We start from the raw sequence: 27,183 nt of genomic DNA, 5'->3' as shown, positions 1-27,183 counted from the left end.
ATTATCTAATTTGACCAAACTGGGTTGCTCAATTTATTTGGGAATTCATATTGGCCCATGGGATGTGGCTTATTGCCAACTTCTCAATAGGCTAGTGGCTACTGCTGAAAAGATGCTTCACTTATTCCTCTCTGCTCAGTTATATTAAAAGGAAACACCCATATCTTTAAACAGTCTTGTAGAAGGTTGTTATTTATTATTTACTTTTTCCCCACTATCACGTCTGACTTGGTGTTCTTCCCTACTGCGAGCCGTAAGGTGCTGTAGGCTTGTTCTAGGAGAGTAATAAGTATTGTTGTTAAGCAATTGTGGTGTTGAAATTCAGCTCCACTATGTCTGCCAGTATTTATCTAAAATACTTTCCCCGGTGCGTGTTGGAGTTCCAGTAAACCGTGTCTTATTGTGCGACCTTTTCATTTTCCAGTGAAAAGGGATCAGCTCGTCAGATAAAAGCTACAAGCTGGAGTACAGGAAAAATGCGTGCTCAGAAAATCCGAGCATGATTGAAAACAAGATGTGTTAAATCAATGCAGTTTATCGCCTGCCTATTCCTGGCAATTGCTGTTCTAAGCTCATTCTGAGCACACACTAGATGATAAAAGTAGAGTGTCACAGTGCTCACCAGGGTGTGAGGGCAGGGAAACATGTTTATCAGACAGGTTGCTATGATTTCCCCTCCTGATAACAGTTATTGTCAAAACTCTTTGGGATATAAGCTGAACAATTATAGGGGAAAGTAATGTCTCTGGGACTGAATTTAAAGGCTGCTTAAAGCTACAGAATTTCAGCTCCCTCTTCCCACCCCCTTAAAGGCCAGGCTACTTTAGTAATAATAGTTTAAATGCACTTATTCTACTACTCGCCATGGTCAGTTCAATATTTTACTACTTCCATTTGGTGTACAATCTGCTAATTACTTCTGAAATGAAGGAAGGGCTGTTAATATTAGGATAGTAGGTGTGCTGCATTTAGAATTTGGTTTGGGAATGTTTCTTTACAATAGGTCTATTGTGGGTTAGGTGGGGCTGGCACTCATGGGGACATTGGGGGGACAGGGCCTTTTCCCCCTACACAGTTTGAGTCCTGACATGTTCTTTTCCTGCTAGCCAAAATTTTATTTTTTCAAAACATTCATGTTTTATTACACATTCTTTGCATTTACAAGCATTACTATTATAGATATTCCTTTTTCTTCTTCCTCCTCCTGTTATTTTTACTATTATTATTAATTTAAATTTCTGGCCCACCATTCCTGCTAAGAGCCAAAGACAAAAAATGAAGTGAAAAAAATAAAATCAAAACATATTTAAAACATATAAAATCCATTACAAACATCTAAAAACAATCGTATCCCACCACGGCTGATAATGTAAAGCTAACTAGTTATAGTATCTACTAGCTATCAAATACCTGGGTGAACAGGAATATTATCTTATTCCCTGAGATCTTTGGATGAAGGGTGGCATATAAAGTTAATAAATAATAAGTAATAATTTTGTTATTCCTGAAAGTTAGTGAGGAAGGCAGATTCACCTCCCCGGGAAGTGTACTTCACAAATGAAGCACCACTGAAGCACCACTGAGGGGAAGGTACTCTTTTAAATACTTGGGTCCCAAGCAGTTTAGGGCTTTATATGCTAATGCTAATACGTTGAATTGGGCCCAATATCTCACTGGCAGCCAGTTCTTTCTGTCTATGCCACCTATCAACACTGCAGCCATATTCTGGTTTAGCTGCAGCCTCTGAACCATCTTCCAGGGCAGTTCCGCACAGAGTGCATTACAGTATTTTGGTCCAGGAATGACTGTAGCTGGTGAAGCAACCTAAATTGGGCACAAGCACTCCTAGCTACAGAAGCCACTTGACATTCTAGTGTCAGGTTGGAATCCAGGAGTCCCAGACAACAAACGTCAGAACAGGCTGCCAATCTAATTCCCAGATACAGGAATCGCCAACCCACAGCACCTCCATCTTGTCAAGATTCAGCCTCAGATTATTGGCCCGGTCGTATGACCAACCATGCCTTGCATAGGGAGAATGAATGTAATCAGATATTAGTAAGCTTGGTGCCCTCTAGATGTTTTAGACTGTACCTCCAATCAACCCCAGCCAGCAGAACTGTATTGGCAGGAGCTGGTGGGAGTTGCAATCCCAAACTTCCTCAGAGCTCCGGGTTGGTGTAGGCTGTCATATATAAAGAACTATCTCAAAGCTTCACCTACACACAGTTCCTTTAGTGGATCCACAAATGAACAGAACCAGCTTGAGAAATGTGTGTTTTCATCAAATATGGTGCATTTCTCACCATCTGCCCTTCTCCTTTCCCATATGCTATGAATGTAGGTCTCTGCTCCACCCTACAGGCACTATTAGACAAAAAGGCAGGAAGGCTTTGCTCATTTCATGGCTTGGTATATTAAATATCCCTGAATCATGCAGGCTCAGCATGGAAAGACCTCCTTTGTTCCTGCTCTCTGTTGGTGGCACATTATAGTCTGGTTTATGTAGGTTGATCTCTAAGGAAGCACATGTGTAATGGGAAGTGGTGTTTGCAGATGGATAATCCCTCTTTATGGTAGGAGATTGGTGTTGCCTGTCTTAATTTTTATTTTTAAAGAGTGCCACTCAGCCTTTGTGAACCTGGTGCCCTCAAGAGGTTCCAGACTACATATCCCATTAGCCAGTGCTGTTTGGGAAGGATGGAAGTAGTAGCCCAGAATATCTGGGAGGCAACAGTTTGACAACGGTTGGTGTAGATAATGTATGGTAGTAACGGGCACCCATGTGGCACTGTCGATAACCACTGCAAATGTAAAGGTTCAGTTTTCCGCAGTAGCTTTGCGTTCCTCACTTGCTCAAAATTGCCACTGACGTTTAGGGCTTATCCACACCTCTGTTTGCCCCACTGCTTTCCACTGGGGAAACCAGATCAGGTTTTCTACGGATTACTGTTTGTTCCAATTTAGCACAAAAGAGCAGGCTTTCCAGGGGAAGGCAGCAGGGCAAAGGCAAAACAACTCTTGCACCCATGTTTTCTAGGAACAGGACTAGTAGAAGTGTGGACAAAGCCTTAATTTTGAAGCCAACTTTCTGGATTATGTTGAAGGTGTGTGTGTGGGGGGGGGGGGAGAGATTTTATATATACAGTGGTACCTTGGTTTTTGAACATAATCCGTTCCGAAACCAGGGTCGTCTTTAGCATATGTGCTGCCAGGGTGCAACGATCCACCCAAGACACCCAAATTTAGTTTAGCCACCCCCAAATTAACTTTTGTTGAGCTTCTCTGTGGGCAAACCAAAGTTGTTGACATTTTTAAGGGGGGGCAAACTCAAAGTTGTTGATCCTTTTTTGGGGGGGGATTCGCTCACCAGTAACAATGACGCAGCGGAAAAAATGCTTTTGTTTCCTGTCTCATCGGGAATATTTGACGCTACGGAGTAACAGACTGAGGGGGGCGGAGACTTTCACTCCATTGCTTTTTACTGCTGCCGATCGAGAGGGACCGGTATACATTAGGTATGCATTTGGTGCCCCCCAGAATTTGGCGCCCGGGTGCCACGCAACCCTTGCACCCCCGGGTAAAGACGGCCCTGTCCTAAACGTTCAAAAACCGAAACTATAGCCTACGGCTAGGCTTCAGGGTTTTGCGCTCAGCAGAAGCTACATTTCCTGTTCAACTACTGAGGTGTGTTTGAAAACCGAAGCATTTACTTCCGGGTTTACGCCATTCGAGTTCTGAAACATTTGTCATTGGAGACGTTCAAAAACCGAGGTACCACTGTATATATATATATATACACATATAAATGTAGCACAGTATGTATATGGTCATGTTTGACAACAGCAGGTCAAGTGGCCCCCGCTGCACCTTTAATTGGAATAAAGCGCAGTCTCCACAAGAACCCAAGGACCACAGGTGCTAGTTTAGTAGTTTGATTTGGTTGTGAAATGTTATTTATAATCTGATGAATGTGCTGACTGTTTATTTAGACTCTAGGTTGCTGCAAAATTGAAATCTTACATTTCTTATTAGCTACATATCTTTCTATTTTGAGAAAAGAATTACATCATGCCACACTACCATTAAGAAAAGGAAATTAAACTCCCAGGAATATGTTTAAGTGAAAGAGACACACAAAGTCGTAAAAAGCAAGGAAACTCTGAGTTAGTCTTGCAATAGCCTCTGTAACACCCAAGCCTTGTGTCTCCAGAGTAGGATGTTGCTCCTCCCACTTCCATTTTCCATTGCCTATGGGAATAAACACTTTTTGGGGGGCAGTTTAATGAAAAGGAAGCTTTATACAGTAAAGGGTAGATCATATTAACAACAACCACAACAAAAACAGTCCCAGCGCTTGTATGGTTCCATTTAATGGCATTTAATTAAGAAAGAAAACTTTCTTTGCATGTGAGATTTGCAAAATATACTCTTTCCATTGATGATGTGTGTGTTAAGTAGATTTTTATGCTTCTCCAAGGCCCAATTAAAGCCCTAGTTGCATACAAAGGTGCATGGTTGGGAACTTGCTATATCAATCTTGTGGCTCTGTTGTGTTGCCACTGCTTGCTGAGAAGTATATGGTCAGAGAGGGACATGGGGTTTCCTGGTGAATTTGGGTTGGTTTGTTTTTGCCACATTTCCTAGTTGCCATTATATCTATCTATCATCTATATCATCTATCTATCTATCTATCTATCTATCTATCTATCTATCTATCTATCATCTATCTATCTATCTATCATCTATCTATCATCTACCTATCCATCTATCCCATCAGATATATCTGTTTGTCAATGCACTAACATGTGCAACGTGTCTTCTTCAAGGGAGATGTTGCACATCAAGAGAGGCGTTTGAAAATGTGGTGTGAAGGATTGAAGAATAATATTTGTGGTCATGTCTAGAGGCAAAGGAGGTTCTGGTCAGGAAGGCTTTTCACTAGAGCTCATACTGAGAGCTCATATGAAAGGCTGGGGCTCCACTTTTTCCCTGCTCTGAACCAGGCCCTTATCCAGGCAGTGCTGCCTGTTCCCATGTTCCCTCTTCCTGAGGGGGATTGCATAGATTTATTTTGGCACTTCACTGGCAGTCCTGAAGCTCACTATCTCTACCAGCCCTGGAGATGATGAGGGGCAAGGACAAAAGCTGGCCAGGAACCCAGGCAACCATTGTGGAGACTTCTGGTTTGGGTTAAGAATGTCTTGATCTGGCTGCTCCTCAGTTTCATTGACAACATGGGGGTCTGTCTGCTGGAGGGCCTGTCTGCTCTCTCCCTCAGCTCCTCCCAAGGAGACTCCAGGTTCCATACCTGGGTAGTACTGAACCCTGAAACCATCCAGGTTTCTTCTAAACTTCTGGGTTTCTGTACTGCATGTCACAACCTCATGTGAAAGAAGGATGTCAAGGAACACAGTCATGTGGCAGCTTTTTCTTATAGGCCCTGTTAAGTATACCACCTGCTTACCATATCAATCCTCTGGACTGGGTGGGAAACGTCTTGATGTTAGCTACCACATAGAAGAGTGCTTTTCGTGTTTTTTTAAAGGCCTCTGTGTGAAATAGAAAATATGTCAATTTAGTTAATAAGCAGAAAGGTGAGAAGTAGCACTTAGGAAAAAGAGACATGACATAGTAGTAAAATTAGTTCCTTTATGATGAGCTGTGTGCCTGTTGGACGGGTTGCCTTGGTCTTCCATGTGGAATGGAAGAGATAAGTACAGGAAATACCCAATGATGTGGGATTTGAAGAGATTTGATTAATTGAAATGAGCATGCTAGAAACCTATAAAAGCCTCCCTAATTCATGCATGTGTATTTAATTACGGGGATCTAAAGCTACCATTTTGTTAGGCCTAGAGCTTAGCTTTTCTGTGTGAGCAGAACAACATTCAATAATGGTTGAAAAGTTTACTTCACTGTTAACCAAACACTGAACAGCTGACATCCAGCCATAGAATTCCATTGGCTTCCTTTTAGTCCTGTGAAGGTGTGAAGACTCTCTGTCATCCCACCCCCCCCCACCCCCCGGTTATGTCCTCACCATCTTGCCTCTTCCATAATATTGGTGTTCTGGAAAAAGAAAGATGTCTTGTCATGAACACAAAAACCATGAAGACCATCCTGACAGGACTTTCACAGGTCCTGCAGACCAAGGATGAGATGGTCAAATGCAGCCCTTAGTTACACAACACACATTTTTTCAACACACTGGTTGGCCTATCAATACTCCTTGTTCAGTTCACTTTATTCTAGGACAATTATTCCTTTCTCAAGGTAGAACTTACAAATCTGAAGTTAGCAAAAATAAAATCAGTATATGAAGTGTGTGTGTGTGTGTGTGCACGTGCGCAAATCAACACCCATTTTTATCAACATCAACGGCCTCGGTCCAGTATACCTGAAGGAGCGTCTCCACCCCCATTGTTCTGCCTGGACACTGAGGTCCAGTGCCAAGGGCCTTCTGGCGGTTCCTTCACTGCCAGAAGTGAGGTTACAGGGAACCAGGCAGAGGGCCTTCTCGGTAGTGGCACCTGCCCTGTGGAAGGCCCTACCATCAGATGTCAAAGAGAAGAACAACTACCAGACTTTTAGAAGACACTTGAAGGCAGCCCTGTTTAGGGAAGCTTTTAATGTCTGACAGACTATTGTATTTTAATATTTTGTTGGAAGCTGCTCAGAGTGGCTGGGGAAACCCAACCAGATGAGCGGGGTATAAACAATATTATTATTATTATTATGATTATTAATCAAAACTATGCTTATGTCATGGTTTGAAAACATTTTATAAGTTCCAGAGTTACAGTGTTATTTCTTGAGAATTATTAATCTCAAAATATAACTGGGAGGGGGGCATGTTTGGAGGAAGAAAAGAAGAGGCTTTCTGTGCTAGTTGTATAATTCAAATGCTTGATGTTTAGAGGCAATTTTGTAAGTATTTTAAAGCAGCTGGATGGATGGAGAGGGGTTGAACTAAAATAATAGAGAAAAATGTATGAGAAGCAGCAGAAGGGAGAGAAAGAGATAAATAAATGAAACCATTCTTGCATGTGAAACAAAACCCCAAGCTTTGTCCTTCGTCTTGGGGTTTGAGGTATCTCCACTATGCTTCTATGTAGTATATTTATTTTTCCTCAGATAATAACATTATAATGTGTCTAATTCAATTATTTCCCACTGCATCTGAACGGGTTTCCCAAGATTACCCTAAGCTATCAGTTCCTCATGATATTTGAACAGGTTCTTTTAATTGCTGATATTAAGTGTTGATCATTCAGCTGTAAGGTGGCAGCCTGGCTGGAGATACAGATTCCACCCTTCTGTATATCAGGTCTTTCAATTAACATTCAAAAGCTTTATTGATACAGCAGGAGCTAATTATGTGAATTATTTTTTTTTAAAAAAAGACAATCCTTTTAATTCTGATTTTGAAACAAAATAGAAGATCCAAAAACTTGTATTTTCTTTGTATATTTATAAGAGTTATCAATTTATTTCGTTCAGAAGACACATTTTTCTTAAGGATATTAAAGCAAGATGGATGACAAATTAAGTTACAATTTTGGAAACATGAAAATAATTTCACCTCCAGCTCTGATTTTACATTTTTCTGTAAAGTGTGTTGGATTTTACGAGTTACTGCTTCAAAAGACTGCATAAACAGCTTCCAAGGCTTCCACTCTTCAAGTCTAATCTGAAAGAAAGTTCTTCCTCAAGGGTTTAAGTAGTAATTCATAAAATGGAAAGAATAATAAATATTGTGCCTTAACTCATACACTAGCATAGATAGACAGATTTTGTACACCTGGGTGTAATTTTAGTTAATTCACACAAGAGACAGGTTGAAAGTTTACTGTTTAGATAGGAGAAAATGGCTTAAATCTCATATTTGCAAAAATGATTACATTACCTTAAATGAAAATGCTATTCTATTAGCTACTTCAATAAGCATTGCATTTTAAAAAGTATTTTAATAAAAAAGTTGCCTGAAGTTCCACGCAACTTAAAATACATAAGTGAGGTGAAAGTACTTACTTTGATTTAGATGTCTTTTGGAGATGTAATTATTGGCTTTTTACTCACCTATGTAAAACAATGTACTTTTGTAAATGGATTTCTGGCCACTTTAATCCATTTTTTCCTTCTTTCTCTATCTCTTTTTTAAAAAAAACCCCATAAAAAGTAAGCACAGTCAATCAAAGAATTTTAAGGTTTATTTCCTCTTTAGAAATGATTGATAGCCTTTTAGATTTACAAGCTGACAAGTTAAAGGGTGCTATTGGTATAATTATGTACTATATTCACAGTATTTCAATTTAAATGTCCTTTTAAAACCATGAGATTATCATACCTGTATTTTGAAAAGTAGGCCAGTCAGTTTGGGTTGGTACACAAATTGCTTCCATTAGCCTTGGGACCTATTTGAATTTAATACAGTTTTTAAAGTTGGTAGTACTTTCAGTGTACTTTTGAAATTTAGGGTAATGGGAATGCATTTTAACTACAGTATGTGCTAACTTTGTTTTTAATGTATAGATGGATGTCAAGAACACAAATACTGACTGTTAGACTAAAAGTTTTTTTTTTTTTAAAAAAAAGAAAATTGTATTGATATTTTTTTCCATCTGTGGAAAAAAAAACATTTTATAGAAGGACATTGGGGAATGAAGGAACGTATTTTATGTATGGTAGAAGAGGTTGCATTCAATCCCTCTCTCATTAAAAACAATGGCAAAAAAAGAGTCTATAAATGAATCCATTTATTCACCTATACAAAGTAACAAGCTAGCCCGGAATTTCACCAGAATAACTGCAAGAGATTTATTTTATCTTCAACTTGAATAATAGCAAGGCTGGTCTTCAAAGCTGTGCATTTGTCTATTACTTATTTATAGAGAGATAGAAATATCTTTCTCTCACCATTCTAGTGCCTATGAACTATGAACAGGGTAGCTTACCACAAACAAAAATTGCAATGTCATAGAAAACAATTGAAAAAATCAACAATAAATATACTTCAAAAACATAACAATAAAAATGTAACAAAAGGGACAGACCACAGATTAAGTGTAACCTCAAATAAAACAGCGGGTAAAAGCCTGCTACTATAAAAATGTCCTTAAAGGTAAAGGTACCCCTGACTGTTATGTCCAGTTGCAGACGACTCTAGGGTTGTGCACTCATCTTGCTCTATAGGCCGAGGGAGCTGGAGTTTGTCCGCAGACAGTTTTTCCGGGTCATGTGGCTAGCATGACTAAGCCACTTCTGGCGAAACCAGAGCAGTGCATGGAAACGCTGTTTACCTTCCCGCCGGAGTGGTACCTATTTATCTTCTTGCATTTGACGTGCTTTTAAACTTATCAACTGGTAAAAGGCAACCACAGAGACAGCCACCTACAATACAAGGGGTTTTGCAGTATTGGTGCAGCCATTGAGAAGGCCCTGCCTTGTGTTGCCATGACCCATTCCTCTACCCTTCGGGTGGCGCGCAGAGAATGACCCTCAACAGTGGATGTTTTGTGTGGTGGGGCTGTGTCGCTCACTTGACCTCCTTCCTTCTGAGATGCTGATGCATACAAAGATGGAGAGAGGTAGGGATGAGCCAGAGATGGTGTAGACACAGTTCAAACAGAGCAGTGGCACACTGGTGGCATTGAGCCAGGGGGCAGCAGTGGTCCTGAGCTGGCATAATAAGGCCCTTGGCCCTATGTTGGGTGGCCCTGGAGGGCCAGATGCCACACTTCCAGGTTACCGGGGGCAGGGGTACCACTCCAGTATACACTGAGATGGGAACTCTCCCCAGCAACCTATTCTGGTAACCTAGCAGGTGGGGCAGGGCAGGGCAGGGCAGGGCATCCATTTGATGGATCCTTGCCCTATGCTATGCCAAACCCCAGTGTACTGTAATCACCAAAATGGTTGCCCTTTTTTCACCCACATTCTCTCACACCCTGCTTCACTGTGCCTAACACACAACTCCACACTAGCATTTATTTATTTGTTTATTTGCTTCTATCCTAAGGGCTCTTCATGTGGTTAATTTCTTGTGAGCTTTGCATAAACCAATAGTGGTTTTAGGATTCAGCTACTGGATTTCTCTTCCTAAAAGCACATCATGTATTTCACAAGGAAAATATACATAATTTTGTTTGTCTGGAAGCACAAGAGACTTTTCCTTCTGCTTTTTTTTAAAAAAAATCCACAATCAAAATGATTCCATCTAACAACATAACAATGGAAAACTTGAAAAGCAGGGTACAAAGCATTTAACAAATGAATTGTATCTCAGATTATAATTGTTTCTTGCTCAAAAACTGTTTATAGAGAGCAAAACTTGCTGCCACCTTTTCACAGATACTCAACCAAAGCCTCTCGCATCTCACCTCAAACAGTGTTTGAACCACAGCTTCACAGTCATTGCTGATTTGAATGGAAAGGAGCAAAGGGAGAGTTTGCTGTGATAGTTTCCAGATTGCCCCCCACCCCCCATACACACACATTGCAATTTAATACACTCTTCGATGTTGCACCTTGTCCTACTGCTTATGATATAATTATTATGTTTGTTGTTTCAGCTCTGAATGAACCCACCATTGACTATGGTTTCCAAAGGTTACAGAAAGTCATCCCAAGGCACCCCGGTGACCCTGAACGCTTGCCAAAGGTCAGCCCAAAGTGATTGTGACTGTGTGTTTGTGTCTTTCGATGCCTAAGTCGGTAACAGCATTTTGATTTTTTTTCAGAAGAGACATTTGGTACTGTCCAGATCATTGTCATGTAGGATCAATGTATGGAGAGGGGAAGTTGGATTATGCCAGCTGCCTCCCTTCAGTCTCCATGCAGGGACCAGGACCCAGTTCACAGGGCCTGCGCCACATACAAGCTGTATGTGTATAGACTCTATACATCCAATCTATATACTGCAGTTCTGCATGGTAAATAGCACACCAGGAGAACCTGCATGCTTCTACATGCCTAGGCTCTGTACAGAACCGCTGGTAAGCACATGAGAACAGGAGTGTGGCGACTTCAAGCATTCCTCATCCCAGATGACATGCCATCATTCTTCATATGCACTACTACCTCAGAAATACAACCCAGAGGCTCAACAAACATACCTCCATTGCATCCTTTGAGAAATAAACAATCTGTCCTCAGTCTTAATATTGACTATTTAATTTCCACTAATTCACCAGCTGCTTTTTTTTTTTTTTTTTAAAAAAAGGGGGCCTGCTTCAAACGTGTTCAGCTATTTGTTGTAAATTCCAAAGGACTTATCGAAGGGGTAATGGGCTGTTCATTTGGTTTTCCTTACAATGATTGCTTTTGAGGTATGCCTCTGAGTGCAGCTTCAGGGCTCTTGATCAGCTTCATAGCAGGGTCTGTAATTTTCAAGTTTTAGTGTACTCAGTGCCTAAGGCCAACTCACCCATGAAATGTTGCCTACACATCTATGCAGTTGTATATGGGGGGTGGCATATGTGTAGTTTTAGAATCACAAGGTAAACATAATGTGGCATTTGATTACGTAGAACATCTGAATACCAAGAATCTGGATTGTGACTGGAAAACTGCTTTGGCAAAACAACAACAACAAAAAACCCCACCAAACGCCAAAAGGCACTTAAATCTTTCCAATAAACATGGAAATGACAAAAGCATAGACCAGTACACCGAGGGTCTAAGCTTATTGTGCCTTAGTGTAATATTTTCTTTTGGCTAAATAAAGTGAAACAATGTTTTGCAGCATTTCCCATGAAACCTAAATGGGGTTATAGTTGACAGTGGCTCCATGGTTTAACTAAATCCATGAGCAAATAAACATGCCTTTCTGTTTGTATGCCTACAATTAGCACACATTAAGAATTTGAAGTTGGATGTGAAGTTCAAGACTCATTTATAGAATGCAGCACAGGTGGGCACCTGTCTCCTTCTGCACTTTTGACACTAATGACTGAATCCCTCTCATTTGTTGGCTGCTGAATAAAGATAGCAGATGTTGTGAGTAAGCCTGAATTCTAGGAGAAAGCATGGCTGTTAAATCATATAGTTTTTTGTTAGAGTTTTGGTCACTTCATTACAGGTAATATGGTCTAAGCTTTAGAGAGTGGTTGATTTCTAAAAAGATTCAACGTTGACACACTATTGATATTTTAGGTTGCCATTAAATAAAAATAGTTGGCTGACATTAGAAGATTGCCATTTAAAGTAGCTGACTGTCAGTAGGAGGAGTCAGTTTAATTCTTCCTAGGAGCTGGAGTGTGTGTCTTTCTAGTGACTAAAATTTTAAGAAGATCTGGTCTGGATCAGGACCACAGCATGGGGCCAAGATGAGGCACTACACCTAAAATTTAGTTTAAAACCCCACAAATGCAGTTACTCAGAATCAGGGATTCTTACCTAGTTTCACCCTTGTTCCTACTTGTTTTCTTTACCCCTAATATGGCCTTTGAATCATCTTCCTTTCTCAATTTAACTTCCACAGTGATGTAAAGGAGGAACAACATATACTCAAATACAAAATTTGATGATTCACTATTTGGCAAGGGTGTGGGAAGAAATTCCTAAATGTCAACTGTTTTCTCTTGGGTGGCTGCAGTTGTCATCACACTGAGACCGGGAAGTAATCAGTGGTTAGTTTTGGTAGTGTATAAAGTCCAAAATCGGGGGTTACTCCAAAACAGTGACACTCCGACAGCTGAAGGGCAGAGTCATATACAAATTGCTGGGAAGCAGCTCTTTTCTTTCTGAAGGTCAGCAGAAATATGTATACATTCCAGTGCATTTTCTAAGTGGGTCAGTGTTTACTCAGCAAACGATTAGAGCAGATGGTGTAATTTAGAATCCATGGCAAAACTTTAATATATAAGGAAAAGGAAGAACGACATGGATCCTTTTGCTATATTAATCTGTGCCTTTGCAATGTTTTCCTGAAGGTGGGAGACTCTTTTCATTTTTTTTTGTGTGCTTTGTCAGCCTAGTTAAAGCAATGGAAACATGATTCTAGTGCCCCATGCAGTTGGCTGTAATGTTTTCTTAATGCTTATGCCAGTGGCTTGGCCCAGTCGCAGGCACAATCTCCATAGCAGCACAAGCCACCTACAAGGACACAGAAACTTTCCAAGGGATAAAGCTGAACTTTACGGTCAGCTTGAGCACCGACATACGAAAGAGTGGTGTAATGTTTAAACCAGCCTGTATGTTTAGACCATGTCACTTAAGCAATTTGGCCAAATATTGAAGCATAGGAAGGTGCCTTATCCCAAGTCCATCTAGCTAATGTCACTGTATTGCCTACCCTTAATGCCAGGAGCTCTCCAGTGTCCAGTGGTGTAGCGTGGGTTGTCAGCACCCGGGGCAAGGCAAGTAATTTGCACCCCCTAACCCGTGGATTTGCGCCCCTTAACCCCCAGATGTTGCGCCTGGTGCGGCCGGCTCCCCCTGCACCCCCCACGCTACACCAGTGCCAGGGTCTCAGCAGGATTTCCTAGCCATACTTGGGGATTTGGGCCTGGGAACCTGTGGTCCTACAGATACTGGTGGATTGAAACACCCTTTAGTCCCAACAGGCATAGCCAATAATCCTGCATGTTGGAAGTTGTAACCCAACAGCATCCGAAAGGCTACAGTTTCCTTATTCCTGATGCTGGGGATTCAACCTAGGACTTTTCACATGGCCCTTCCCCTTGACTGAACTGGCTAGATGGCTGTATTGATTTTAAAATCCTTATACTGTATATGCCAACACACACATGTACACAGTGAAAAGGTGGAACAAATGAAAAGCCACTACCCCTATAACTAATTCTTTTTTATTCTAGGAGCAGCAGTGCTTTGGGGCAAAAAGTATATGCCACAGTTTTGAAGAAAGCAACAAATGCTGCATTTGTGTATTTTGCTCCGTGGAGCTGAAAATATCTAGTAAATTGATCCTGTGGGAGTAATAAATACACATTACTTTATCTTGTACTTCATGTCTTATACCCCTGAGCCTTGATAGAACAACACCACTTAATAGACTTAAAAAAAGAGTAATTACAGTCATTGGTTGTGTGATTTTTCAGGCCTTCCAGCCCTGCCTGACCTTCTAATTTAGCTCACCGTGTCTAACTAATGCATTTATATTCATCTTTTATGAAGCATGTGTAGTACAAAATTGACTTTGCAGCCTTAAGCAAGCTGTCTTACCAGGTTGAGGATCTGGTTAGTCCTACATTCTGTACGGTGCGGATGTGGTTGTGTTTGTGACAAATTCTTCTTTGTGATTCTAATCAATTACTTGTTTTATCTTTTGGAGAGGGAGAGGGAGAGGGAGAGAGAGAGAGAGAGAGAGAGAGAGAAATATTATTTGTTTCGCTTTCCCACCTACCTTTTGAAGAGCTGTTATACATTCCAGCATTATTTACAGCCAAACATGCATGCAGAAAAGATGCAAGCATTTCTAAAATGATTACCACTAATGTTTCTGCTTGTCAGGAGTGCTTAAATTTCCCTGCACTTTGTCTTAAACCTTATCACAGTTACCTTTTAAGAATTACTGATGTATAAGATCATCCGGGGCTGATTTGTAAACACCGCTGACAGTTTATGATGAATGATGTCGCAAAATGTTCAATATGCTTCTTTGTCACATCCGTACATGTACGCATTAAGAAGTGGATTAAGGGAAGACTAGAGGAATCCCCTTCTGAAAGAACCCTTGAGCTAGAGAGCACACAGACAAATCTCTCTCCTGTGTTTTCTCATAACTTCCTACCCAGTTCACCCATCCAGTGGAGCACAATTGTTCTCTCTGCATTTCTTTTCTCACCATATGGTATCCTCATTACCATACACTAAGGGTCCATATGGGGAACTTGTGAAGTGAACTGTATTCATTTTAACTGCCAGATGAGCAGCCTTTTGCTTTGCAAGCTTAGCTTAAGTCATCTGCTGCGTTTATGTTGTTATGGCAACACAGTACCAATAAAAAATTCTAATCTACTGTAAGTATCTCGGATCACAGTATTTTAAATGTTTGCTGTATCTGTCCTCTAAAGTGAGGATGCTTGTTCTTTTAGTGTGACAAAGGGTTATTGCCAGCTCCAGCAGGTGGCAGTAAAGAAATTATCTCTCCCCCCTTGCATAAGTCATATAATTACAAACCAGAGTTATATTTCAAACATGTTTGTTGACTGCACCTTTGGATTTTCTTGGAAGGAGAGTCTTTTTTTTTTTTTTTTGCATGAGAAAAATTCAAGCAGAAAATCTTTGGCTAAAAATGGACTTTGAAGCAGATCTTATTGGAATTCTGTAGCTTTAAAGAAGCCTAGTTGAATCTCTCTCTCTCTCTCTCTCTCTCTCTCTCTCTCTCTCTCTCTCTTTCTTGTGTGTATCTGTGTCCTTCCCTGTGTCCTAAATTTGCTCATTCCAACTCCAGGCTAATTAAGAGCACCTTAAAGTACTAGAAGCAAGCAGCAGCATCCTTAAATATAAATCATTTTCACCTCTGCAGGCCACATGATATGTTGCATCTCTGTCTCTCTGCCTATATTGAAAGTGAATGTTTGTAGTCTCACTTCATCAGTTCACATTAGCCTCATGCTGAATATTTAAACACAGAACAATTTGAACACACCATGAAGAGACGCACTTTCCGTTGGAACTGCAAAGGCTCATCCAATAATAATTTAGTAAATCAGCCATTTAGTGACTCGCTTCTTCTCTGCATTGTGCCAAATGCTATTCGGCTCAACTGTGCGCCAGCTAGAACTGAAATTCAGACTCCAGTCACGTGGCGGCACTCTGTTGTTCATTGGCGAAATGAGACCTAAAATTCCCTCCTCGGATACAGTGCACTCTTAGTGATTTATCACAGATGAAGCCGAGTGACAAATGCAAGCAAGAGTCACTGCAGGCTGCACAATCTATTCTAATTACATTAATATTGTTTTGGAATTTCCATGTGTGGGGAATAAGGCAATTTAGATACTGCATTTGTCGTTTTAGTCCTCTGCAAATATCAATAAGGAGCACCAGCTGAGTAGCAGTAGGAAAGAGTAAATGAAATCTCTAGTTTCCAGCTCAATGCAAAGGGATGTTACAGGTTGGCACCTAGTTGGATATACTTGAAAAATGGTTTCAGATGCTGGGACATCCAAGTATATTGGTTCTTGTGAACTGCTTGTCACATTGTGGAGAAGGAAATGTTGTTCGAGTGCATTATATGTAAATGTCTTTATTTATTTTTGTGTTGTTTTAGCCTTCCCTTTAACAAGTGAAGTTTATTAGTGACTGCTTCACTCTTTTGCTATTTCAGGTGTGGGGTCTAAAAGCTTTTCATGAGATACAGCTCTTTTGATACACAATTTGTGACTAACACTGGGCGAAATAATAGGTTAGAATGACATTTCTTGTTGTGGAAAGTGATGGTCAGAAAGGGTTACACGGTGCTTCAGAAGACTTCTGAGATAAGCCAGTTGTTGGGTTTCATTAGAATACGGATGTGGAGCCTCTAGCCCTCCATGTATTGTTGGACTCTAGTTTTCATCAGCCTCTGTCTCCATGGCTAATAATAAGGAATGATCCCTGCTTTACACCATTAGGTATGCTCTCTGTTTCTTATGGTTGACTTTCACAGTTCTGCATTGTTGTAGAGGAACAATTTTTCCCCCTGAATCAATTCAATTTTCAATGATTCTCGCTTGTGGTGCATTAATCCAAATCCTGTTAGGCTAGTGTGAGTGTGCCAAAAAGTACCTGATATGCTTCTTTTAAAAATTATTTAAATCCCCTTGGGATTAGTGACACATCAGCCAAGTCCAATTTAGTATTGCCTTGAACTTATTAATTGACTATTCAGTTTAAAGAAACTATTATGGTAGCTCAAAGGCTCTAACTGCACGATAACTTTAAGTGCATAGTTGTAGAATCTGGATTCATGCAGGTAGATATCATGATTTAAACCTTTCCCTTCCTGATTAAATTTCCCCCCTAAAACTGCTCTTGGTACACCCCCCTCAAAAAAACCCCACATTCATGTGGATGAACTGTTACCTTCATTGTGCATTCTTCCTGATATCTGGGTCAAACTACACAATATATTTAACAGCAGCTATGTGCTCCCCTCTGCATCCAGACTGGATTTGTGGCATGGGTATGAGCACAAATAGCAGCTTCTTTTGGGTGGCAAATAATACCTTTGTGGATCATATTTTCTTCAAGAAAGTAGTGAGAATAGCTCCCTCCTTCCTGCTTCTCATGCTTCCAAGCCAATCCAGTCTAGATCAGAAGAGGGCATAGCTGTGTTTCAGGTTTAGGAGCAATTACTACACTCTGACCTCTTCCTTGATTGGCAGTGATGTGCCAGGTGAGCATCTCTGCCCTGCCCATGCCACCCCACTGACTGCTATTGACAAAAGGGCAGCCTGTGTTGTATGTGCGAACATTGGCCTTAGACATTTTGCACCCAAAGCAAAAAAAGTTTAAATGACACGCACACCTTTTGTTTTTTAGATCTTGACTGAAAGTCACAAAAAATGTCTTTTTTTACGACACACAGAAGGTGGGAGGCAGGAAAATGGCACCTCCTTGAAACTTCTGTCTGAAGTGATAACTTCATATTGTACTGTGATACGCCAAGTCCAGTTGACTGTGTTGGTGTATGTAGGAGAAAGTTTTCCCTTCTCATGTGTGTTTGACAAATAGTATTTTCACTCAGACGCATATTTCAGCAACTGAGCACCAGTTTGTTTATAGTGATATTTCTGAATATTGTAATTACCTGGTTTGGAATATGAATTGGTTTGGTCCCTAGTGCTTGGCTGTATTACAAACAGAGTGCCATTTCTCTGCGAAGATCTTCCCCAGCTCAGAATGCCAAATAAGATTCTGGGTATACTTAGAATACACCATATGCCCAAAGTCAACTACCTTGTAGGTTCATACACAGACATGCACTTACAAAGCATTACTTTTAGTGAGACTTGACTTTCATTGACTGGATAACCCAACCAAGCAGCCTTTTGTTTCATATCATCTCTGTTTAGGTCAGATGATCCTCTTGTTTCTTGTCCCCTTCCCCATCTAGATCTAAAACCCTCTCTCATTATTGGTTGGTTTGTGGGAAGGGGGTGTAAATTCCTAGATGGTTTTTCACTATAACAGATGCTGTACAATGGATAAAGGCTGGTGAAACCAAACTACAGTTCCTAGAAGTCGATTTGATGATGCACATTCACTCAGCACTGTCAGTGGGTACACAAAAATCATATGAACCAGTAGAAAACCAATGAAAAGGGTTATTTTTGGGAAAGGGTTACTGAGGTGAGGGAGCTCATAGATCTGCCCGGACACTGAGGTCCAGTGCTGAGGGCCTTCTGGCGGTTCCCTCACTGCGAGAAGCCAAGTTACAGGGAACCAGGCAGAGGGCCTTCTCAGTAGTGGCGCCCGCCTTGTGGAACGCCCTCCCACCAGATGTCAAAGAGAAAAATAACTACCAAGCTTTTAGAAGACATCTGAAGGCAGCCCTGTTTAGGGAAGCTTTTAATGTTTAATAAGTTATTGTATTTTAGTGTTTTGTTGGAAGCCGCCCAGAGTGGCTGGGGAAATAAATAAATAAATTTTATTATTATTATTATTATTATTATTATTATTATTATTATCATCATCATCATCATTATTATTTCACGCCAATCGTTTATTATCTTTCTCATAAGCAATATGCAAAGGTGACATATTATCCAGGGACTTGCATCTTGAGTATTTTATGTATAAGGGTCAATGTATAAGATTAGTTTAGGTGACATAAGATGTAAGGATGGGAAAGAAAGCATTCCCCAAGAATTCTGTCAAAAAGTTGGGAAAGACCTAGCCCAATTCAAGTTGAGATTGGTCAATTTTTCCCATCTCTAATAATCAATTCAAGCCTCAGTAAACCAGATATGATTGTTTCAAATGTTTTAACTACTGGTATCCTTCATTCTTAGAAGTCACCCTTTAGGGCAGGGCTGGGGAACTGTTTTGGCCCAGCAGGTCACATCTTTACCTTCCCTCACCCATGACAGGTGGATGGGATCACCCACTGCTCAATCATCTGATGTAATAATGATGCCCTGTGCCTCACATTTGTCGAAGTGCAAATGCCTGACAACCAGCTGGTTGTCAGGTGTTTTGGAAGTGCTGCAATTGGAAGTTCCTGCATAGCTCCTTATAGCCAAACCCCATCCTCTGGCCCCACACCTGGCACCGTGTACAACATCAGATGCAGGGCAGGTGGTCACAGCTTGGCTGAAATGACCTGGTGGGCCAAATGGAGATGCCTAACGGGGCAAATTTGGCTTGTGAGCTAGAGGATCCCAACCTGTGCTTTAGTGACATCCTGCCACTGTCCCTGAACTAGCATCCTTTTCTCAAAACTACTGCATTCTTCGAGTGTCCATTAATTAGTTATTCTGGAATTGTCAACGTCAACAGAGGTTTCTTGAGATAAGTATACCCAAACCTAAAGGGTTTCTACAGGCTCCATCTTGTCATTTGTTGAGTGAGATTGATGTTTTGAAATCCCTTAATGTTGGTGCTTTAGGATAGCCACATATAGCTTCATTGTTGCCTGCTTAAGCCTGAAATCCCAAGAGATACTGTATGTTGCTTTCACAAATGAAACACAGCTATTGCACAGTTCACTAAGCTGGGCATAAAGAGATCTTCATGCTTACCATTTTGATGTCATAATAACGTGGAGGAAAGAGTATATGGCAACGGTCCTAATTCCTTCCTACGAAACACAGGGTCTGTTTTTAATGTCTGACACATGAAAGCTGAACCAGTTTGGTCAAATGAATGCAGTCCTGTTTCTTTCGTAAGGGTTCCTATGGAGGGCCACACTTTGTGATCCATCGCTATGAACTCAGCTATCCCAGCCCAGCTACTTGGAGGTTGCTCAGTGGAACTTGCAGCTCTTAAAACTGTTCTACTGCTTAAGGTAAAGGCACCCCTGACCATTAGGTCCAGTCATGACCGACTCTGGGGTTGTAGCGCTCATCTCACTTTATTGGCCAAGGGAGCTGGCATACAGCTTCCAGGTCATGTGGCCAGCATGACAAAGCTGCTTCTGGAGAACCAGAGCAGCGCATGGAAACGCCGTTTACCTTCCCGCTGGAGCAGTACCTATTTATCTACTTGCACTTCGTGCTTTCGAACTGCTAGGTTGGCAGGAGCAGGGACTGAGCAACAGGAGCTCACCCCATCACGGGGATTCGAACCGCCAACCTTCTGATCAGCAAGTCCTGGGCTCTGTGGTTTAACCCGCAGTGCTACCCGCGTCCCTACTGCTTATGGAACAGTGCTACTGCTTATGGAACAGTGCTACTGCTTATGGAACAGTAATTGAGGCACCATGGGTAAAAATTACCTGGTGTAATAGGCAGTGAATAATTTGCACTCAATATGATTTGAACTCAAATCATTCATTTCTTACCACTTGGACTAATTTATTTGTTGACCTTCTCATATCCATAGCTCTTCAGTAGTATTAACGGCAACTCAGACAAAATCTCATGTCTTCATTTTACTTCCATTGATTTTTTTTTCATTAAGGCAATAACCAGCTCCCCCCACACTCTTTTTTCTGTTTTAAAAGTCAATCATTTTGCTTACAATGATATAAATCGTTTAGACAGTAACATCCTCTGAGTACCTCTGCAAGAAAACTCAAGACTGCCTTTTAGAACAAAGATCTATGCGGTCTGCCTTTGCCTAGGCGGTAACCATATTCATGATTTCTAGCTGATGGATTAAGATACTGTAGGTGATACACTTGTATGGGATAGATCTGGCTCATACAATATGAGTGTGCAATGCAATTTGTTTTTGTTTGCTTAAAGAAACACATTTCAGTATGTCACAGTTTTGATTTTCCACCCTGATGGTCTTGTATATTGCCCAGGGAATCTTAAACTGTGCCTGGTAGCTGATCAAATTTTTCCCAAGCTGTTTGTTTTTATTTATTCATTTAAAAATGAAGAGCAAGTAGCAATGAAAATATTGTCAATGTTTTTGTGACCAGTGTTGAGGATAAAATAAACAATACAGGCCCTCCACACTCCCCTCCTCTACGCCTAAATGTTATTAATATATGCTTAGGAAGAATGGTGGTATCTGTCATCACTGAAGCCAGGCAGAACAATAATATTAAATGTAGTGATAGTTATCAGAATGCTGGAGGGGCTAATATCAAGTACCTTATGCCCCCGATATTTTTGAGGAAATGTTGTTTATCGGTTTAGCTTAGACATCTGCTTCGTGAAATTAGTTACTGCCAGATTTTTAGGGCCACTTAGATTGTTCAGAAATTAATCTTGTTGTTCTCCTGCTGATAATAAGAAAGAAAGTTGATGAAGTGCTTTAACAACATAAGGCAGGGAGCACTCCAGTAAAATAGGTCTGCTTGAGCTGAAGCCTCTCTGTGCAATAAAATACTATTAAGTCCTTTGAACACAGAGTTATAAAACATAATTGTTACACATTTGGCATTTTATGCTTCCCTAGAAATTACCACTTGGTATCTAGATGTAAGCTGTGCTCTTTCTTTTCATTTCAATTGGGTCTAAAGTGGTCCTTTATTGTAATGAGAATGCCCCTTCCTAGAGACTTTTTTTAAAAATTATGCCTATGATAAAATGTAAGCGAATGTACTCGTTTGTAGGGGTTATGACACAGCAGGTTTTTTTAACACTCTAATATGAAAACCTCCCAACATTATTTCAGTCTTTGCTTCATTCAGTCTGGACAATATGTAGCCAAATATCACCAGAGGTCATCCTATCACAGCCTTTTTACTTTGCCACTTTCATTTGTCCCATTAAAAACCAGCCATTTTGCAGAATCTAACAAGTCTCTTTTCTTATCTGAGATTTATATCCCAGAAGATATTCTTGATGGGTTTAAAAAAAACACACCTGTTTAATCTACATTCTATTTTTATTGTAGTTTTTAACCCAAAAGGGGTTTATGGGTTAATGCAGAAAGAGCTGGTATATATTAGACAGCCCTGTTCAAATAAGTTGATTTACAACTATTTGTATTCAGCCCAGTTAAATTCAAGCGCCACCTGTAGGCAGTGAAGTCTTCCTCCCATCCTTCCTGCAACTTGAGTGTCCAAGGCAGCAAAAGGGACTATATGTATATACCTATCTAACCCTCCTATGGTTTGTGATGCAAGGTACTTATGCTCCAAAATCAGGGACTGCTGGCCTGATCCACCCCCAACCTTGATGCAGATAGTGTGAGGGAGGGAGTCAACAGAGAAAAACTGCAATGTAAGGGCATCTCCAATACACTGCAATTGTCAGGGATGCTGAGACTAGGCCAGACATCCTTACCTACTGGAACAGCTCTGATTCCCCAGCACTGATTGCCATCTTGCTGAAAGTATAAATGATGCATGGGAAAGAGCTGCTTGCTCCTGGCCCCTTTTTTATGCTTCAAAGGCTGCCTTTGCCAAAGCAAAACGTTTTGGAAGATGCAGTGGACTTAAATCCTATTACTGTTCAGCATTTACAGCATAAAACTCTGTGCATGAGATTTTTCTCCCCTCTGCTATAGCATTATCACCTTTGTGATCAAGAGAGATCTTTCTCATTGATTCACAATATATTCATGGCTTGATGCCTGCATGCATTTACCCTTCAAAGATTTTGCTGTCTCATATATGCTTACTATATTTTATTTATAAGCTTGGTTCAATGTGGAGCAGGTGGCAAGGTCATGCCTGAGTGTTTTTGTTAGTGCCTTAGGCATAGGCTGTGATCTTCAGTTTGGATGAAGGCTGTGGAGACCATTACAGCTGGGAGAGACCTTAGTCCTCCTTCGTTAAGTGAGTCTTGCATACTAGAATACATCTTTATACTTGATGGGTGAAGGGAGGAAAAACCAAGCTAGCTCAATATTATTATTTTACCTTCACTTGGCAACAGGCTAGCTTACTCAGCTGTGGGGTCACATACTAATGCCCAGATGGGAGCATTCACACAGCCATTTATTTCATTTTCCTGATGTTTCCCTGACTTTTAATTTCCACTTAATCTTTAAGCTTTCACATGACATTAATGCCACTTCTGGAAATATTGCAGAATGTAGTGCAAATTTAGTGCTCATTTCAATGTTATTTGCTTTTAGGGGAAAAAAGTCTGTTTGCAAATAACATGGAAGAAGAGGCTACATAACAGGAAGAAGAAGGAAGCTTAAGTACCTAGCAAACTCAGAATTCAGTTTGCTGAACGAACTTTGGCTCCCAGTAAATCATTCTAGATAACTATCCCAAATCTGAATTCTGTCCTTTTACCTAAACTACCTTAGCAGCCAGATCTAATAAATAAATAAATCCTATGGTCAATCTATGGGGCAATAGTTAATATCCAAGATTATATCCAGTCTGAAATTCATATTGAGACAACATGGGGTGACAATTTTTTCCTTTTGCTGACTCAACATTTTCTTCCTCAAATGGCACATTTCCACAACCCTGCATTTTTAATGTTAAAAAACACCTTCTGCCTGTTTGCTAATCATATTACCATAACAAGTAATTTGGCCAAGGTTTCCCAAACTTGGGTCTCCAGCTGTTTTTGGACTACAGTTCCCACCATCCCTGACTACTGGTTCTGCTAGCTAGGGATGATGGGAGTTGTAGTCCAAAAACAAATGGAAACCTGAGTTTGAGAAACCTTGAGTTAGGCCCACAGTGATGAAGAGAATGGAGATGCTTCCTATTAGACCAGTCACCACTGTATGAGTTTTTCATCCATATTATGCAAATATTTCAGACTGTGCATGTGAATTGTTCTTCCATGGGCACCAGCATCCAAGGCCATCATTTACTTCAAAGGAGGGGCACAGTGAGAGGGTAATGCTGGTGATTCCCTCATTTCCTGTCATGGAAGAAGAAGAGTGTCCATTCCTTTATGAATATAGTGGGTAAGCCCATGCCCTTTATTCAAAAGAATATAATTTTAAAGTCTATTTTAAAATATTTGAAAATTTAATTTGAGTTGGTATATTGATTTTGAACGTTCCCTGAAAAAGAATGCTTACCCAGCCCTAACAATTAAAAACACTGACGTGGAACAAACATATTCATGTCTTAATATGTAAAAGGAGTTAAAATTTTGCAGCCTAATCCTTGCCATCTTTTTACTTGTGTTAATCCCACTAATGAGTTCTATGAAACTGATTTACACATAAATGTGTATGGGTTGGCAGTCTTAGTATTATTATGCTTTTAAATTAAAATTTCCAAAGCTCTCTCCCCTGCCAAAAAAAGAAAGAAACCACCCTCCAGAGGCTATATTTAGAATATAACTGTGCATTTGTTTGCCGCACCCATGAAACAAGAAACTAGGAGTCAGAGTCCATCAGCTAAAGATGGAAGCATGGAAACTTTGAATGACATCATCTTCATTAAGCTCTTCTACAAGATGAATGATTTCTCTCAATTTCTTATCTTTGTCACAGTGCTGAGCTAATAGAGCATTAGAAGATGATATGATATCTAGACAACCCATTATAAATACTCATGATTTGCTAGAGAATCTGTATAAGTATACTAGTGCTTTAGGTGAGTGATAAGCTTTATATATAGTGGCAGCTCTTTCATGAAAAGGAAGAAAAAACATGCTACCTGTAACTAATTCCTTGAAATTTCTTGGCATCAGGTAAATTCAGGGTCCACATGCACAATTACTTTCTACTCATTTTAACATATGAAACCAGAGATCAATGAGAATATTGTAGCATTTTTCCCAAGAAGGAGCACAACATATAGTTATCATGATGAAGCTTAACCCCAGTGAACCATATATGGCAAATGGTTTTCATTCTCAGGGAAATGGCTCAGCCAACAAAGCACTGGGCACTTATATAGGAGATTATAATTCATTTTAAAGCAAGTTTCATGCTTTAATGGATTCCTCTGTGGTGCAATCCACATCAAAAGCCAAACAAATACACTTTAGCTATTGCTATAGAAACCCTTAGGTAGGTGGGGGACGGGGGTTCTATGAATTTAACTCTAAAGTCTCCTCAGTATCCCGACCAGCCCTTGATGGTGTTGGGGCAGAACCATGAAGGAATTGGGTGGAAGCAGCTCTAGCTAGTTAGCATCTGACTAGAGAGCTACAAAGTTAGCCCTGCTGAGGCACTGTGGACAGATCCAAATGGGAGGCAACCCCCAGAGGGAACGACACAAAAAGGAAGGTTACCCCTTTGGGGTTGCCATGATGGTGAGGGCACTTCAGCCCCTTCAAGTTGCGTTATTTTTCTGGAAGTGTGTCTGTTTGGGTGGGTTAGAAATGTCTCTGATTGCTCCTTGGTGAAAGGAAGGAGTACCAGAAATAATAATAATAATAATAATAATAATAACCTGTAATCCAAACATTTATAAACACAACAGTGCTACTATAAATATAGCAATCTAGAGGCTCTTCAATATTCTTTCAAAGAGGGCACACTGAACACAGAAATAAATACCCAGCACCAAGAGCAAATCCTCAGCCACATATTGTTCCTCTTCTTGCTCTCAACATTGTGTTTCTACCCTTGCTAGTGCTGGGGAACTATGGTGCATTAACTGACAGCTTGGGCCTATAACCAATTTATGAACAATCTCAGTAAATAAACTCCATGCCAAAAGCCTTTCCGCTTCTGTGGAATTTTCCTTGTTGCTGGTTGAGTTTACTGAGGAATGTGGCCCCTGCAGGTAATAACATGAAAGCAGCTCCAGCACTGCCCGTGACCTGTGGTCCTCTTACTCTCTGAGGAGGGCTAATAGTTTTATTCATTCATTTATTTATCAGGAACATTATAATCTGCCCTTCGCACAAAGGTCCCTGAGCAGCAAATACGTACACATTAGAACCAAAATTAACAATATAAAACAAGCAAAATGCAGCAACAACAATATAATTCACAATAAAATCAGAGAACAATAAGCGGTGGCAAAAACAAACCATACTCAGTGTACCTCACCCCTTTCCCCAAACCTGGACAAACAGGTGTGTCTTCATCTTCCAACAAAAAGGAAAAAAAATGTTGAGATGAGACACACCTAAGAGGGAAGGTCAGTCCATTGATGTGGGGCTACTTCAGAGAAAGTCTTCCAATGGAACCGCACCCCACAGAGCTAACCCACCTTCTTTCCCCCCAAGTGCGGGGGGGGGGGGGAACCCTGATAGCCCATCATCATAAAGTGAGAACAACATGGCTTACACTCTTGAGTCTCCTGACCATCTGCTCATACAGATTTTGCAAACCATTGAAGTGGCACATTTATCCCACTTTCATCTCTGTCCAGATTTTACAGGGTTTTTTCCTAGCACTTCAACATTTCGCGAAATCTGAGCAGATGATAGTGAGACAAAAGAAATGAGTGTAGACACTACGGGATGATGCCTGTATCACATTTCTTTAAAAAACTGTTACATAATTCCAGTCTTAATTATTTGTCATGAAGACAAACAGCATAACCCTATACATGGCCATTCAAATATCAGTTATGCTGTGTTCATTAGAACCTATCCCCTGATAAGTATGTAAAGAATTATAGCATAGATAATTTTAAACCCAGAAGTACTAAATGAAAAAGGACATGGACAGGTTCCTTAGTCCTGTGGACTTGGCTAGGAGAGAAATGGAAAACCATCACTCAGAATCCTATGTCATAGGATTTTTCAGTGAAAAAAATGGTTGAATGGCTTTTGAAAATGAAATATACTTTCTTAACATTTTTAATGCACTTTACTGTCTTGATTTTTTCATCCAAGACTATCTTATTAAACAGCATATTATTAATTTAGTTGAATTGCACCAATGTATGTTTAACGACAAGGGTTATGGGTTTGAAAAAATGTTTTCTATGTAACTTTGCCTCTCTGTCTGTGCACACTTTCAGTGGCGCAAGATCGCTTCGATTTTCAAAGGCATAGATCTTTTTATATTAGCTATCTTTCTTATAATACCATTTACAAATTTAATCAGTGCATTTTAATATTAAGTGCAATATACAATAAATAGCCAGGCTTCATCTTAAACATGCTTTAGCCCTTAAATTGTTAAAGCTGCAGTGCCCTTTCAATCTACTTACATAATGTCATAAAATATACATTTCAAGGTAAATGAAGTCAGCTACTTCAATTTAGTCTCTCAAACTGG

The 27,183-nt window shown here is 40.3% G+C and overlaps 1 protein-coding gene across 8 annotated transcripts in view; it reads left to right on the top strand.

Moving 5' to 3' along the window:
- Window positions 1-27,183, top strand: part of EBF1 (EBF transcription factor 1) — a 375,555-nt gene that overhangs the window by 323,926 nt on the left and 24,446 nt on the right. For all 8 annotated transcript variants that reach the window (XM_081901052.1, XM_081901048.1, XM_081901051.1 and 5 more), the window contains exon 11: window positions 10,575-10,663. In XM_081901052.1, the coding sequence (XP_081757178.1) occupies window positions 10,575-10,663 (89 nt within the window). The remainder of the gene's footprint in view (window positions 1-10,574; window positions 10,664-27,183) is intronic.

This window comes from Podarcis melisellensis, assembly GCF_964234715.1.
Source record: "Podarcis melisellensis genome assembly, chromosome: 2".
Lineage (NCBI taxonomy): Eukaryota > Metazoa > Chordata > Lepidosauria > Squamata > Lacertidae > Podarcis > Podarcis melisellensis.
The sequence above is the reverse complement of the archived record's forward strand: the minus strand, read 5'-3'. Positions and strand labels throughout refer to the sequence as shown.